Source organism: Phocoena phocoena, chromosome 1 (genome assembly GCF_963924675.1).
Source record: "Phocoena phocoena chromosome 1, mPhoPho1.1, whole genome shotgun sequence".
Classification (NCBI taxonomy): domain Eukaryota; kingdom Metazoa; phylum Chordata; class Mammalia; order Artiodactyla; family Phocoenidae; genus Phocoena; species Phocoena phocoena.
The window spans coordinates 13,407,238-13,424,914 of NC_089219.1; the positions used below are offsets into that span (position 1 = coordinate 13,407,238).

Below are 17,677 nucleotides of genomic sequence, written 5' to 3' on the forward strand. Positions count from 1 at the left end.
AGCAGTCATTCTAATTGTTGTGCTGCTGTATATAATGTTTTTATTTTTCTCTAGATGTTTTCAAGGTTAAAAAAAATTCTTTGAATTATGGTTTTCTCAGGGTATATGCCCAGTAGTGGGATTGCTGGATCATATGGTAATTCTATTTTTATTTTTTTAAGGACCCTCCATACTGTTCTCCATAAAAAAAATAATCATCTTTGGTGTTCAGCAACTGACTATGATGTGTTTGTGCATTTTAAAAACTTTTATTTTCTTTGGGATGTACAAAGTTTCCTGAATATGTAGATTTATGTCTTTCACCAATGTTTGGAAAATTTTAGTTGTTATTTCTTCAAATACTTTTATTGTGCCAAACTTCCTTCTTTCCTTCTTGGGTTTTAATGACATGAATATTAGACCTTTTTTATATTGTCCCACCTGTCCCACAGGTTATTTTTTTAGATTGGATAATTTCTATTGATATCTTCTCTTAAGCATTCCTCTGCCATCTCCATTCTACTATTGAACAGGATTTTAAAAAAATATAGATATTATATATACATCTCTTCTCATATTCCCATTTGGTTATTTTTATGGTTTGTTTCCCTCTTAAAACACTTATTTTCCCATTCGTTTCAAGCATGTCTACCTTTACATCATGGACATAGTTATAATAGCTGCTTTAATATCTTTATAATTTTAGCATCTGGGTCATCTCAGAGTTAGCACTTGATCTTTTCCCTTAAGAATTAGTTAGATTTTCCTGATTCTTTGTATGTTAAATAGTTTTGGTTTCTGTCCTGGATATTTTGAATATTATGTTGTGAAGCTCTGTGTTCTGTTAAAATCCTGTGGAGAACATTTGTTTTTGTCTGTTATGTTTTAGCATTCAGTCAGTCCAGTTGGGTTCAGACAGTAATTCTGTCTTCTTCCTCTGTGGGTGGTTGTCCCAACATCAATTCAGCTCATAAGGCCTTTGCTATGCTGCTTTGGGTCTATCCCCACACGCACAGAGGAGCCTGGGACTTCAGCAAGTTCCTACACAGAACTAGGGGAACCCTTTCTCTGACTCTCTTCTCTCCATCCTTTTTGACTTGCAAAGGCCCCCTTTCCTGATCTGATGGCCAGAAAGTCAGGTTTTTGTCTTAGTCTTATCTGCCAGTCACCCACTCCTGAGGCTGTCTTGGGAACCTGCCTCTGGTCAATGCTGCAAGAGAAAAGGGGAAAACAGAACAAACAACTTCACCCCTATGTGGGTTGCTTCTCTAAGTTTTGAGTCGTCTCTTCAGTCTGCCTGTTTTGTTTTTCTCTTGCTTTTCAGAGTCCCCAGCTAATTGCTTTTTGTATTTTGTCTGAACTTGTTAGTTATCTTCTGTGATAGAGAGGCTGTAGTGAACTTACTCTATCTTGACTCTACCAGAAATGTGTAATAATGCTATGGGAATTCGTTTTGGATTGATTCAGGATCAGAAAACGTGCATTGTGTTGGTGGCCATGTCCTTTAATTCCAAACAGTTCCTTAACATTTTTCATTTTGTAGGGTGCAGAGCAGGGCCAGTTTTGTAGAATCTCTCTTTCCTACTCCTCAAACTTTTCTCCTCGCCATTCCAATGAAACTCTCTTGCCTGATGGCTTCTGTGTTGCTTAATCCAGTGGGTGTTTCTCTGTCTTCATCTTAATTTCTCAGCACATTCAATTCTTCTCTTCTTGAAATACTTTCTCTGCCTGGCCTCCGAGACATGACTCCCTCTTGGTTCCCTGCTACCTCCATGGCCACTGCTTCTCATCTTCTTTGCTGGTCCCTCCCAAGGCCCAGCCTCCAGACCTTAGAGTCCCTTCGAGCACCAGCCTTTCTCTACACTGAGTCCATTCATGGTCTTATCCATCCCCATAATTTGCAGTTCCACCCATTCACTGATTCCCAATTATAGCTCCATCTCAGGCATCTGTAAACTCTGCCTTCAGACCTCTTCATGTGTGTCTAGTAGGCATTTCAAACTTTTATCATGTCCAAAATAAAATTCCTGATTTCCTCCCTACCCCAAACCTGTTCCTTCCGTAGTCTCCATCTTAGTAAATGGATATGTTATTCTTCTGGCTTTTCAGAGTAGAAATCTCGGCATCTTTCTTCATTCCTCATCTTGTCTTGCACTCCACTGTACCAGTCTTTCTTAAATATATCCAGAATCTGATCACTTCTTACCTTCTTGGCAGCTACCACCTTAGTGCAGGCCACCGTTATATTTCATGTCCTTTCCCCTCTTGCTTCTCCTCTTGCCCTCTACAATCTGTCCTTCACATCAGCCCAAACGGTCCTTTTACAACTCAGGTCAGATCACGTCATTCCTCTGTTCAAACCCTTAGTTGTTTCTCACATCTCTAAGCACAGTACAAAGGCCTGAAAGTCCCGTCCAGGATCTTCAACACCCTTCCCCTGTCCCACCATGTCCCCCCTATATTGGCCTCCAGGATGTTCCTAGATCACAGGTAGCAGTTTCTTCCTCAGGGCCTTTGCAAACTTACTGTTCCTTTGGCTTGGAATGCTTTTCCACGTAATCACATGACTTGTTCTCTCACTGAGTTCAGTTCTCTGCTCAAATGTCACCCTATAAAGAGGCCTTTTCTGAGTGCCCTATTTAGAATCACACCAAGCCTCTGTGCCCCTTATACTCCCTGTTGCTTTTACCAGATTTTCTTTTTCTTCATTGCACTAATCCCCCCTGGCATGATACATTTGATCAGGTGCTTACTGACAGTCTTTCTCAGTAGAATGTAAGCTCTAGGAGGGCAGGAACCATGTCAGTCTAGAATGATTTGGGGTACACAGTGCTCAGCAGGGGTTTGTACAATAGGGGACTCAGTAAAATGCTTTTGAATATGTAGATTTTGTCTCTGTCCTTGGGGCAGGCTCCTTGGAGCCATACAAACTTTCTTCCTACAGTCATGGTCCAGGGGAGGGACGGCCCCTTGCTCCCCACCCTCCAGTTCCCAGGCCAGGGCAGCTGGGCCACCAGCCTGGAGCCCCCTCAGTGAACGTTGGCAGTCACAGGGGACATCACCCTGCCAGCATCTCCTGCAATTCCAAACGCCAGGGCCGAGGAAGCATTTGTCAGTCCCCTAGCTCTTGAGTTGCAGAGAGGTCAGTGGCACAGCCCACTTCCCAGGATGTCATCCAGGTGCCTGTTTCTCCATTACCCTGGGTCCATCATTCAGCCTGCCAGCAGGCGAGGGAGGAGACTGGTGCCTCGGCTCCATCTTTCTCCTCCTTTTTGCTCTCCCTCATCTATTGTCAGAGCCAATTCAAGGCAATGAAGCCTAATCGCTGCCCCAAGGTTGGTGACAGTGGGCAGCTACTGGCTGGGGCCAGGCAGTGACTGTCATGCTCCATAGTGACAGGCAGATGCAACTGCTTGCTGCACGGAAACTGAAGTAGAGCAAATAGCTGGTGGAGCGACAGCCCTGGAATGTGGCCTCCGGGCTGAACTGCTTCCTGGGATGTCTGTCTTGCACGAGACACCCACATGCATCCGAGGTACCAAGTCTGCTGAGTGTGTGACAGTTTGCATTCTGCAAGGGGATTTCATACACCTTTCATCTGTCCCCACGTCTACTGGGATTTCTTGCTTAAAATTTTTTTACTTAGGGTAAAAGTCGCTCTTTTTACTGTATGGTTGTGAGCGTTTTGACAGGTGCATACAGTTGTGTACGCACCTTCACAATCAGAATAGACCATCACCCCCCAGCGCTGTCATGCCCCTCGTGGTCAGTCCCTTTCTCTACCTCTGGCTGCTGGCAGCCACTGATTTGTTTCCTGTCTTTATAGCTTTGCCTTTTCCAGAATGTCATATGAATGGACTCTTACAGCACGTAGCCTTTGGAGTCTGGCTTCTTTTCACTCAGCTTAATGCATTTGAGAATTATTCATGTTATTGTGTGTATCAGTTATTCCTTTTTATTACTGAGTATTATTCCACTGAATGGAAACTTGTCTGTCCCTCCACAGCTGACAGATATTTAGGTTGTTTCTAGATTTTGGTGATTATGAATAAAGCTATTAAAAACATGTGCATGTGGTTTTTGTGTAAATGTGAGCTTTTGTTTCCCCTGAGTCAATCCTTGGAGTAGAAATATTAGGTTGTGTGGTAGGTGTATATTTAATTTTCTGAGAAGCTACCAAACTGTCCTCTGAAGTGGTTGTACCCTTTTCCATTCCCACCAGCAGTACATGAGGGTTCTGGTTCCTCCACCTCCTTGCCAACACTTGGTATAGTCAGCCTTTAACTTTAGCCATTCTCACAGGTGTACAGTGGTCTCTCATTGTGGTTTTAATTTTCATTTCCCTAATGACTAATTATATTGAGCATCTTTTCATGTGTATATTTGCCATTCCTGTATCTTCTTTTGTGAAGTGTTTAAACCTTTTACCCATTTAAGAAATTGGGTTATTTTCTTATTGTTGGGTTTTGTGAGCTCTTTACATTTTTTGGATACAAGTTCTTTATCAGATATATGATTTGTAAATATTTTCTCCCAGTCTGTGGCTTGTCTTTTTATTCTCTTAACAGTGTCTTTGGAAGAGCAAAAGTTCTTAAATTTGATGAAGTCCAATTTCTTAGTTTGTTCTTTTAATGGATCAGGCTATTAATGTTACATCTAAGAAAACTTTACCTTATCTGAGATCACAATGATTTTCTGCTGTGTTTTCTTTTAAAAGTTTTATAGTTTTAGGTTTGATATTTAGGTGCATGACCTATTTTGCGACAATTTTTAACAAAGTGTGAGGTATGGATTAAAATTCATTTTTTTTTGCATGCGGATCTGCAGTCGTTCCCTACCATTTGTTGTAAAGACTCTTCTTCCTCCATGTCATTGTTTTCACACCTTGTCAAAGATCGGTTGATATTTTTCGTGTGGATCTATTTCTGGGCTCTCCACTCTGTCCCATGGATCTACGTGATTATCCTTTCACTGATACCACGTTGTCCTGGCTACTGTAGTTTTATAAAGTCTGGGAATCAGGCAGTGACCACACCTACCTTTTCAGCGTGTGGTTATTATTCCTCTCCCACTTTACAGATAAGGAAACTGACCACAGTCACGATCAGATGTCCCGCTTATAGCCTCCTGTATATAAAACGTTAGCTGCTCAGCACATACTCAAAATCCGTATCTTCTCATCAGCCTGGCCTGATGTTCAGAGTGTGGTCTTTGGAATCTGGTTTGGCTTTAAGCCTTGGCCCTGCTTTTGTTAGTTGTGTGGCCCCGGGAAGGTAACTTTAATCTCTCTGTGCCTCAGTTTCCCTATCTATAAAATGAGTGTAATAATGGTACCCTCCTTATAGATCGTGATGAAAATGAAATGAGACCATTTATGAGGTCAAACCCTATGAAATTGCTGATATTTGATCATTTTTGATGGACACGCATGATAATTTTGCACAGTTCAAGCTAAAATTCAAGTGTTCCTCATAGCACTAGATAGATGAGAGCGTGTGTACTCCTGAGATGGTAGCCATAGCTGTCGCTGTCGTAGTCACGAGTACTCCTGCCACTCCTGCTCTTACACTGTTATTGTTGAGGGCAGTGGTCCCGAGGCTGATGGTTCGTCTTCCACGTGTCCTCAATCAGGCAGCCAAAGTCCACCCAGTAGTTCCTATGTGACAAGCTTCTTGCAAGTCTGCAAATTGTAAGTGGGCCTCTGGGGACAGAAGTGCCCACCTGGTACAGACGAGTGTGCCAAATGCAGAGGGAGAAGCTTGGTGGGAAGTAGGGGGGAGGTTGGCAGGACTTCCCAGGCGGGGCCTGTTAGGTGGGCTCTACTGGATGACTGGGAGTTTGGCATGGGAAGAACATTCCAGGTGTAGTTTACAGCTTGTGCAAAGGCTTGAAAGGGGGACGGGCTCAGGGGAGCCTGAGGTTTGATTCTGGGGTGGAGAAGCCAGTGGTGGCCTAGCATGGGTTCACAAATCACCCCCATCCTTCCCCTCCACAGGTGGCCCTGCTTTGCCATACATCCTCGAGGAGCTGAATCTAGCAGACCTCTCGCACCTCTGCATCTGCCATGGCTACAAGAACCATCGTCATTGACCACGGCTCTGGCTTTCTGAAGGCTGGCTTTTCGGGGTTCAATGAGCCCCAGATGGTCTTCCCGAGCATCGTGAACTACATCCCTTGCAGGGAGAACCCCGGCCCCAGCTACGCCCGGCGGCGCGTAAGCCTAGGCATCGATCTTTGCCGTCCCGACACCTTTAGCTACCCCATCCACCGGGGCCGTGTCCTCAACTGGGAGGGTGTGGAGCACATCTGGTCATTTGTCCTAGAGAAACACAGGCTGGAGAATGAGAACTCCCCTGTGATGGTCACAGAGTTCCCCCTGAAGGAGCCTGCGGACCGGCAGAAGACCCTGGAGGTAAGGTTTTCTCAGGGCTGCCCTCACCAGGGAGCAGGGAACAGCCTGGCACTTTGTGTTCAGACAGGAATGGGCATCAGGAACTCTGCTTTCTAAATAATTCGCCCCACGAATACTTACTGAGTAGCTAGTGTGTGCCTGGCACTTGTGTTAGGCGAGGGGGGCTCACAGAGGCTCCTCCGGCAGAAAGAGATAGAGCAGGTAAAATGCTCTGTGAACAGGGTGTTACCAGGGGTGGGAGGGATGCTGGATACTCATGGATTCCATAAATGTTCACAGATCATATTCTGGCCCTCAAAGAGCTTATGTTCTGGGAGAAGACTTGACCGTGAATAAGTTAACAAATAAGAATTTCAGGTAGTAATCAGTTCTGGAAACAAAATGAAATAGAGTGGTAACTGACTGGGGGGAAGAAGGGGAGTCCCTTTGAAGAGGGTGATCAGGGAGGGCTTCTTTGAGGAGGTGATTTCTCCCAGTGAGGCTGGAGCTCAGCAAACTAGGGAGGGTGGCAAGAGGGAGACAGGAAGGTGAGGTTTACAGGGGCTGGACCTCAGAGGCCTGGTAGGCTATGGGATGTGGTTGGATTTTACTCTAAATCAAGGGTTGGCAAGCTATAGCAGGTGGGCCAAATCTGGCCCACCATCTGTCTTTATAAAGAAAGTTTTGTTGGAACATAGCCACGCCCACTCATTTACATATAGTCTATGGCTGTTTTCACACTGCAACAGCAGAGCTAAATAGTTGTACAGGGACTATAGCTTGTAAAGCCTAAAATATTTACTGTTGTAGATTCGCTAGATAAAATACATGATAGATTTGAAATTCAGATCAACAGCAAATAACGTTTTAGTATGTCTCAAATATTGCATGGGCTATACTAAAACATTATTTGTTGTCAATCTGAAATTCAGATTTTTTTTTTTTTTTTTTTTTTTTGCAGTACGCGGGCCTCTCACTGCTGTGGCCTCTCCCGCCGCGGAGCACAGGCTCCGGACGTGCAGGCGCAGCGGCCACGGCCCACGGGCCCAGCTGCTCCGTGGCACGCGGGATCCTCCCGGACCGGGGCACGAACCCGCGTCCCCTGCATCGGCAGGCGGACTCCAACCACTGCGCCACCAGGGAAGCCCTGAAATTCAGATTTAATTGGGCATCTTGTATTTTTATTTGCTACATCTGGCCTCCTGAGCCGTTTACAGAAAATGCTTCCCAACCTTTGCTCTGAGTGAATAAGCAGCTCCTGGGGGCCTTTAAGTGAGGTTGGGGGAGTCATGTTTGATTTTCTGTTTGAAAAAGTGGACCTTGGCTTCTATTCTATTTGGGGAATGGATGGTGAGGGGACAATATTCTGAGCGTGGGAATGGAGGGAGGTCCCTCCCACTGAGGGGAGAAGGTAGACTTGCCCGGGCCTGCAAAGGCGGGTAAGTGGCCAAAGGCTACAGAAGGATGGGATGTTACAGCCCTTCTGCATCTGTAGTGTCAGAAACTTGGGGATGCAGCACTTGTTTCTTCTCTCATCTCTTTCTTCTAAGTAAATCGTTCAGGCTGGAAATCTGGCCCTTCACTATGGCTGCCACTTGTGTCCCCACTACTCACATAACCCGGCATCTCAGCGCCCTTTCTCACAGGCTGAGGTCTCTTCCCACCCCTCCACCAAAATGGTCCTCTGAAAGGCCATCATCAGGCAAGCTCCCAAGGGCCAATCTGGCTCTTTCTAATCCTCCAGAGCCCTTCCCTTATTCCCCCAGCATAAGCTCCGAGGGGCCAGCTGTTCCCTGCAGGACACAGGTCTGTGCCGACTTCAACATTGTGAGCAGACGTGTAGTGAGGCCTCGGGGAAAACAGAAATGGATCGGGACACTTTGGGGAAAATACCCTGAGTGTCCATCTTCTCCCTTCTTGCAGATTATGTTTGAGTTACTGGATGTCCCGTCCATCTTCCTGGCTGACCAGCTGGAGATGTCCCTGTATGCCTCTGGCCTCCTGACCGGCGTGGTGGTAGATTCAGGCTACGGCCTGACCCGCGTGCAGCCTTTCCATCTGGGCTGCCCCTTACGGTCCAGTGCTAAGATGCTGGAGTTTGCAGGCCAGGATCTGTCGGCCTATCTCTTCAAGAGCCTTTTTAAGGAAGATTACAATCGACACAACCTGTTTCAGCTGGATACGGTGGCCACCACTCAGATGACCAAGTGCTACGTGCCGCAGAATCTGGGGGAGTCACTGGACTTTTATCAGAGCCTGCCGGGAGGCTCCGATGAGAATAATGCCTATCAGCTCCCGGATGGCAGCCGTGTGGAGCTGACCCCCATGCAGCGGCTGGCTCCTGAGATGTTCTTCAGCCCTGAGGTGTTCGACCTGCAAGGGCCCAGCATCTCCCAGGCCGTCCTGGATTCCATCGAGACCTGCGAGGCCTCCATGCACCCGCTGCTCGTCTCCCACCTGATGGCCTGTGGGGGCAACACCCTCTATCCTGGCTTCACCAAGCGTCTGTACGGGCTGATCGCTGATCATTTCTCCTCCACCAAGACCACCATGTGGGTGGGTTCCAACAGGAACTTTAGTGTCTGGCTAGGAGCGTCTGTAGTGGCTCATCTGTCGACTTACAAGTCTAAGTGGATGACCAAAGAGGAGTATGATGAGAGTTTCAAGATGTGATGGGCTGGCTTGCTCCTGGAACCCAGCTCCCATCAGATGGGCATGGGTGGATTCATTTCAGCAAAAGGGGCTGGGCCGGGGTTAGCTGGCTTTGGAATTCAAAGGTCATGAGGGATTTTTTTTAGGTTCTAGGGTTTTATCTTGTTTCAGGAGTGGGATCCAACCCATGGGAGGACAGGGTGTCATCCCTGGAAGCCTTCCAGGGGGGTGGTCTGTCACTGGGATGGGAGCGGCCAGCTGCCATCTCCATGCTTAATAGCTACTTATTTGTCCTGGCATCTCCCTTGGGTTGTCCCATTCTTTTGGTTGAGTAGGTTTTAACTGGGGCAAGAGAGAATTAGTTTTGAGTAGGGGATAGGGAGGGTGGGGATGGGGATAGTTGACGTTTCTAGACCTCCATCCTCTCATTGACTGGGGAGGAGTTGGTGCAGGTAGCCTGGAGTGCCCTTCCGGCCCTTGGGCCCCTGGCCAGGGTCTTGTTTTCTATATGCAAATAAACAACTTGTTTGAAAGTGCTGCCTTCTGTGATGGATGGGGGTAGGGTGGGCAGTCCCTTTGGGGGGACCCAGGGAACGTGAGTATGTGAGTGCCAGGGTGGGGCCAGGGAAGCCCTTGAGGACTCTGGAGACCTGTGAACAGTGGTTCCCACTGAGCAGAGTGGATGAGGGCCTGGAGCATCCTTCTTCCGTCGCCGCGTTCTCCCCATTCATCCCGCACGTCCCAGTGCTCTGCTGAAGTTTGCGTTCCTATTAGTGTAATATTTATTCAGTAAATATTGGAGAACTGCTATGTGCCTGGTATTATGCTAGGCACTAGGTGAAAAAGATACATGAAGTTTCTGGTTTCAGGAGATTGTCATCTGCTGTGAGGGCGCAGGCGATAGGTACAGGCAGACCTGGGCGATGCTGAGGGTTCAGTTCCAGATCACGGCGATGAAGCGAATATCACAAAAAAGAGAGCCTCGTGAATTTTTTGGTTTCCCAGTGCATATAAAAGTTATGTTTACGGGCTTCCCTGGTGCCGCAGTGGTTGAGTGTCCACCTGCCGATGCAGGGAACACGAGTTCGTGCCCCGGTCCGGGAAGGTCCCACATGCCGCGGAGCAGCTGGGCCCGTGAGCCATGGCCACTGAGCCTGCGCGTCCTGAGCCTGTGCTCCGCAACGGGAGAGGCCACAACAGTGAGAGGCCCGCGTACCGCAAAAAAAAAATTTATGTTTACACTGGGCTATAGGCTATTAAGTGTATAATAGCATTACATCTAAAAAAAAACACATGCCTTAATTTAAAAATACTTTATTGCTAAAAGATGCTCTCATCTGAGCCTTCAACAAACTGTAGTAGTAACATCAAAGATTACAGATCACCATAATAAATATAATGAAGAAGTTTGAAAGATTGCGAGAATCGCCAAACTGTGATACAGAGACATGAAGTGAGTAAATCCTGTTGGAAAAGTGGCGCCTATAGACTTGCTTGACACCGGGTTGCCACAAATCAGTCTGAAAAAAAAAAGAGAAAACACCAGAAAAACCCCACAATTATTTGTGAAGCACAAGAAAATGAGGTGTGCCTGCAGGGAAATCTATTTCAGATGATGGTGAATAAAATGAATTAAGTGTTACAAGGTCACGTGATCTGGGTGGTGGAGGGATGCCTATTTTGGATGGGGTGGACCGAGATGGAGATTGCTGGCGACCATCGGCGACTGTGCCCCTCCCTCCTCAGCACATTGTGAGCTCACACTTCCCAGTGTCCTCAGAGTTAGGTAGGGCTGACCACACATAGATTCTGGCTAGTTCAGTGGGTGCCTGATCCTTAAAATAGCCCCATCAGCCTGTGGGATGCAGTGGATCTAATGGGGGAGGGGCAGAGTAGCAGGTGGAAGGAGGCAAATTGGCTGAGTGGAGCAGAGCCCGCTCCCCAACCTCACCCAGTCCCACCAACCTGCACTGCCCTGGGACTTGAGGAAGAATCTACTACGTTCAGCCACTGGGCTTTGGCGGTTGTTACAGCAGCTTTTTGCTTATTTTAACTAATACAGAGAAAGGAGTTCTAACTTACTATTTATTTAACAAATTTTTTTTCTGGTAAGCGGCAGAAGTTGGGTTCAAATCCAGTCTGGGATGTCAACCACTTTGTTATACGGATGCTTCTGGAAGGGGCTTTTGGTTTCCCTAATGTTTGGTTCCCATCTGTCTCTCAACATTAGGGAACCAAAAGTATAGTGGGTAGAGGATTGATGCCCAGGGAACCCTGATGTTCCAGGAATGGGAGGAGGGATTTGGAGACCACAGTCAAGCTCACCTCATCTCTGACACATGAACCATATTCTCTCAACCATATCCTTATCCCCGAAATTGAGCCATCCGTGGTCCCCAGGGGCAGAAGTGGGGCCTAGAATGCCCCAGAGATTTGGAGTCAGACTTGAGCCCTGTCAGTAACGAAGCTACCTTGGGCTTCTTCTGAGTCTTCTCTGAGTCTATCAGGTGTACGATAGGGAGTAACACTTCCTCCTCTCAGAGGTTTGGGGTTGAGAATGAGCTAAAATAAAAGACAAGTCACTTTGAAAGCTAGAAAGTTAATTGAAATAAGAGATATTACTTTAAATTTTATAATTTGATATCTCTCTCTTACTAATCAGGAGTATTAATAGCAACAGCAGGCACCGTGCCTTGTCGGGCATTGTGGTGAGTGCTTTACAAATGGAATTGCATTTAATCCTCACATGCACACTGTGAAATAAGTGATCTTTGTCCCCATTTACAAATAGGAAAACTAAAGCTTAGAGATGTTAAGCACCTGCTCAAGTTCACAATCATGCTCAAGCTAATAATGGATTGCCAAAGTAGGAATGGATTCAGCATTCCTGGAAGGAAACTAGACTAAAAGTGGCTGAAACATATTGGGATTTTTTGTCTCAGGTAACAAGTAGGCAGTCCAGTGGACCAGTGGTATAGCTCCATCATCAAGGACTCTTCTTTTCCAATTTTAATTTGTTGTCTCGTGTCACAAAATAGCTGCAGTAGCTCCTGGCATCACACCCACATTTCTTGCAGGAAAAGGCAGGTTGAAGGGAGTGTGCCATGTATCTGTTTATGGGAAAGCCTCATCCAGCTGACTTCTGCTTATGTCTCATTACTTGGAAGTAGCTGAAAGAAACAGGAGGCAGGTGGGCATTGGGTGAGTTAACCCACAGCATCTGTCCCTTGGCAGAGGAGGGCTTTGAACCTAGGTTTATCCATACTAAGGCCCAAGATGTTATGCACAGTTTCAGACCACCTTCCCAGTTTTCTGGGCCTTGTTGGACCCCTTGGCCTGAGAGATGCAGATGTGTGATTTTTCCAGGCTTGAGTGAAAGCTGCTTTTGAATTGCAGTCAAGGTGTTGACATACCAAACAGTAATCTTTGTGCTCCAAATCGATTTGTGTACTCTTGAGCCTTAAAAAGCAGAAGTGGGGAAACACAGAAATGAGTATGAGAGAAAAGAGGGAGCTGGAGAAGAGATGGGCAAGGGGTATTTTTTTTTCCCCCTATTTAGCTCTGGGCAACTGTCATCAGAACTTTTTTTCTCATTTTATTCCAAATGTAACATTTAACCTTTCTGTTCAAGCATCAAATCTGGCTGCCTGGTGTATAATTACGAACTTTTCTTCACTTTCTTCCCCCTCCCCCACCTCGAAAGCTTTTAAAACTCCCTTGCTGGGTACCATCTCTCTCCTTCGACTCTCCAATTAAGTTAAAAATAGTAGCTCCGTGGGGCCGTGCAGGGCCATCAACCTAACATGGAACTGCTGGCACGCCAGGCCTGGCAGGGCAGTGAGTGGTGCCCAGAAGATGCCTGTTGGCTCTGGCATTGTCTGGCAGCTGCTCTGAGCTGGGGGAAGCTTATCCTCCACGAGGGGTCCGGGGCTGCCTGCCAGGGGCAACCAGGTGCAGGGGGGTGGGAGGCAGGGTCTTGGCAGCTGGGGAAGGGGCTGGGTGGAGCTGGCAGAGGGGACAAAGGGAAGGCCCCCCAGGCGGGCCGTTCACAGCTGTGAGGGTACAGTCCTGCCAGTTTCTATTGCCAGTTTCTGCTGGGGCTTGGCACCCTTGTATTTGGGTTTGGGTAGGGTTTGGATGCCCAAGTTTCCTGAGATAACCCTGATAGAAGCTTTAGGTTCTGCTGATACAGAGAACAAAGTCAGCGTTAATGCTGAGTACCCTCTTGGCTCTAGAAGAGACTTTCAGTGTCTCTCCCACCTCTATGTCCCCTTTCCCTAGAGAGGCAGATGCTGAAATGGACAAAGGATCATACTCTGAAGCCAGACTGTGTGGATTATCATTCTTGCTGTGCTGCTTTCTAGCTCTGTCGCCTTGAAGGAAGTTACCTAACCTCCTGTACCTCAGTTTTCCCATCTGTAAAATGGGCCCAATAAAGACACCTACCTCAGGGTGGTTTTGATGATTACCAGGTGGTTTTGATGAGTTAACGTATGTAAAACACTTAGCAAGTGCCAGACAAATAAGGATTAGCTATTATTACATCTGTATACACCAGCCTCTGTTGATAAAGTCCTTATGCAAAAGACCTGACTTTTCTGTTTATTTTCACTTGATCACATGCAGGTAGGTGCTGGTGATACAAAACATCAAAAAGTGTTAACTTTCCAGGGGAAGGCGTTGTAGGGTAATTTAGTGATGGGGCAGAATCACATTCTATATACAAAGGTATCACAGGGATGGAGAGTGGCTGGCTACAGGGAGAGGCAGTCAGCCAGAGGGGTCTTCTGTAGGAAGTGACGCCCGAGATGACTCTTGCCAGAGGAGTAGGACTTAGCACATGCTCTTCCTTTTGTTTGGAATGGTTGCCCCTGCTATCAACCTGATGGCTGCTTTTGACGACCTGGTGTGGGGTTAAATAGATGGAACACTTAGAATGGCTGGAGAATGAGGGTAGTAGGGAGTCAGGAAAGATGAAGGTGGAGGTTGGTAGGGCCAGCTCTTGAAGGACATTGAGTGTCACACCAAGGAGTGAAGACGTCATCCTGAGGGTGATGGGGAGAACTGTCAGAATTGGAAGCAGAGTCATGACATCGCTTGAAGAATTAGAGCTCTGGGTATAGCCTGGACAATGGTCCAGAGAAGATCTGACCAGAGCAATACTATAAATTATGAAAACATGCATTCCATTAGACTCTAGGAGAAACAGGTTTTGTGTTGTCCAGGACCTTGCTTCTCTCTGACGCTTTAGATTGGGAATTTGGTATTGGCAATACTTGGAGTCGTGGTGCGTTCGAGGGACTAACAGATCTTCCTATCAGCAAGCTGATGTCTGGTTGTTGTCAATTTCGGAGCACATCATCCTGGATGACGGCGGGAGAGACAGCCACCAGTGTGGGGCTTGGGGAGAGTCATCTCCAAGGTGAGAGAGTGAGATGAATTCAGGCTGAGAGCCAGACATGCCCCGTCCCGGTTGGGACATCAGTGCTTGGCTCCATGTACTTTTTCAGCACTGCAAGTCTCGAACAGCTCCCTGCCTTTTCGCTTCTTTCCAGCCTCATTCGTGATCTCCTCTTCCCAGAAGTCAACCCCTGCTGAGAAAGAAGGAACCGTGGCTGTCCTCTCCTAAGAGCTCTGATGTCAGAGTCAGACAGACTTGGGCTTGAATCTCTGATCCCCACTTGGATGCTGTGTTCCCTGGGGCAAAGGAGAGTCCCTCTTTTTGGTTCTATTGCCTCAACTGTAAAGAGGTGATAATAGTATAATAGTACCTACCTCACAGGGCTGATACGGGGCTTTAGGTCATTTATTCATTCAACGAATACTTATTAGGCGTCTACTCTGAGACTGAAGAATGTTTCTAAAGTGGCTTAGTACAGTGCCTGGGACATAGTAGGTGCTCATTAATGGTTAATTTTCTCCCTGAGTCACTCATCTGTAACAAAAAGCCAGGATCAAAGGCTCTAAGAGCAAACTACATACAGGCCTCACAAAGCCCAGGTACTGCTGGCAAACTTTCCTCTTCATCCTGTCCTTTTGATGAACTTTTCCACTAAGGTGTTATGACCTTGATAGACAACCACTCTCAGGGATCTTTGGAGTTTTAAAGCAGCCCTAAAATCAGAGTGTGAGAGGTGGGTCCAACTCTTTTCCTTAATTAAGGCAGAATTCATTGGAACTCTTTGCTTAAATTCAGGCCACTTCTCCTGAACCCCAGTTCTGTGGCTAACCCCTCAACTACTAGCTCCCTCCAGGGAGAGAGCGATGCTTGACCCAAGAACACTGGTGGGGTTGAAGACACAGATTCATTTTGAGTCTTACTGAACCCCAGTTTGGTGGTTGGTGCTGCCCAGGACACAGAGGACAGACCTGATCCCCACTGTCCAGGATTCCATGAGGGGTGGACAGGGTAGCCAGAGTTACCTCCTCTGTAACCCTGCACTGTAGGGGTCACCATCTTGAGACAGGACTCCAGGCCGGCAAACCAGGCTCCTGGAGGGGGTGAGGGAGCCCAGCGGCACTTCCTGCTGGAGACCGGCTGGGGGAGGGAGTTGGCCGTAATCCGTGTTTAATTTCTGTGGGGCCTCCATTATAAATTCCATAACTCCACCAGTCAAAACATGACTAATTCCTGGGACTGCAGCCCCCGCCTGGGAGTAGAAAGCCCTGCGCTGTTTTTGCTGCCTTTCATCACCACTAATAAAGGCTTGGCAGTCAGAATTTAGCTGCTGTGTGTGGTTTTCTTACGCATGTGGGTTTCTCCCCCTCCCCCCACAGGGTCGCTATAGAATAAATGCTTGCTTGCTGGGCTGGTTTTCTACCAGCTTTGTAATTTTCCCAGTCTGAAAAGCTGTGGGTTTGGGGGAAGTTTGCAAAGAAGGGGCCACAGTATTCAGGGTTAATTGGGCCTTTGATGATTCTGACAAGGGCAGGACACTGTGATTTATAGAGAAAAGAATGGGTGCATTGAAAGTAAATAGAGCAAAATTGCAGGTGTGATGTTTAACCTGCTGACTCATCCCCTCACCCAGCCAGCTTGACAGCCCTTGTGAGGGTGGGCTGTGCAGGCAATGCCGCTTCGCCCCTCCTATCCCCTGCTAGCGGTGCTACCCTAGGCAGCTTACTTAACCTTCCTGAGCCTCAATTTGCCTTATCTGTAAAATGGTTCTGATGAGCCATCAATCCCGTCTGCACTATAGGGTTTTATGTGAGTATGCACTTAGCGAAGTGCCTGGCGCATCAGATGGAGGCCAAGTAAGCAGGTTTTGGGGAAAAAAAATCCCCTATGGTCGTGCCATTTTATCTAACACCTTAGTCATTACATATTCATTAAAAATGTTCCCCGAGGGCCTTGCTAAGGTATCAGTTTGTAATCTTTGCAATACGCAACCAACTTGGCTTTCATCTCTAAAATTAGAACCTGTTTCTAACCAGCCTGGCCCCCTACCTGGAGTTAAGGTGGTCTCACTGCAGGTAGGAAATGGTCGATTGGTGGAGCCTTAGCTGCAGGGAATCAGTGGGGGCGTGTGGATGGAGGGGTGCGTGTTGAGGCCTGGCCCTGCCTCAGAAGAGAGGGGTGGGACGGTGGGGCCAGGGGCCAATGATGATGAGATGATGAGTCTGGGTGGCGAGCCCTGGGAGGGGCCTTCCAGTGAGTGAGAGCCAATCAGCAAGGAGCTGTAAGGGCTAAAAGAGCAGTTAGAGAGACCTGAGGTTCAGCCCTGGTACCGTCATTTTCTATGGGTGCTAAAACTGCACTCCAGCTCGGCTGGGACTTGAACCCATGGTCCCTGATTTAGGAGGGGACTTGAACCCACAGTCTTTTCATTGAAACCACTCACTGGATGTCAGGACTTGCTGAAGCTCAGGTTCTTTTGTCACAGAAAGAGTTCAGCGCGAGGCAAAGCGATAGGTAAGAGTGAGTTCATTAGCATAGGACGCTTGTGAGAGATTCAAGTGGGCAGAGGCAAGGGAACGCAGCCCCGAGAATGGGGGATACGTTTTTATAATCAAAGAAAAAGTGGGGAGGGGAGAAGACCAACTTCTTCCTCATTCTTGGGCAGACGTCAAGGCTTACATCATTAGTTCCTTCTTTGACCCTGTATGTCTAAGCGGGACTGTCATGGCTAGTTAACTCATATGTATACTAGCAGGAGGGTGGTGATATATACTAAAATATGATAATCCATCTCAGGTTTTGGTGTGATGTTCCCCTTCACCTAGTTGTTTCCCCTTTCACCTATATTTCTGTCTAGGCTACATGCAGAAATGCTATTCTTCAAGGACAAATAACTCCCGGACTTCACGTAACAAGATTCAGACTCCATAGCTATTGTCCTTTGTTTTAACTATCAGGGTTTGTGGCTTGAGTGTGCCTGGTGCTTGGACGCACCTGGTCTTCCTTCTAGGTAGTGTAGCTTGTTGCTAGGTTACTGGACTCTTTTCTTGAGTGGTCATTAGTTTACAACGGTCTCCCAAACTCCCCTAAAATTCCCTTTCTGTCTTTAATCCCCTAGTGGGATTTATAACTAACTATTTAATTATCCTACTCTATTCCTATCAGTGTGACCTTAGGCTGAACTTCATACTCCTCATCTGTAGAGTGGGGATTTTAGCAGTACCTACCTCATGGCGTATAGAGGGTTATGTGAGCGC

The 17,677-nt window shown here is 47.2% G+C and overlaps 1 protein-coding gene across 1 annotated transcript; it reads left to right on the forward strand.

Annotated features, from left to right (window-relative positions):
• Window positions 1-6,043: 6,043 nt before the first annotated feature.
• On the forward strand, window positions 6,044-9,043 carry ACTL8 (actin like 8). Its single transcript, XM_065896774.1, has 2 exons — window positions 6,044-6,391; window positions 8,294-9,043. Exons 1-2 carry the CDS (start codon window positions 6,044-6,046, stop codon window positions 9,041-9,043), a joined length of 1,098 nt encoding a protein of 365 aa, XP_065752846.1.
• Window positions 9,044-17,677: the final 8,634 nt, after the last annotated feature.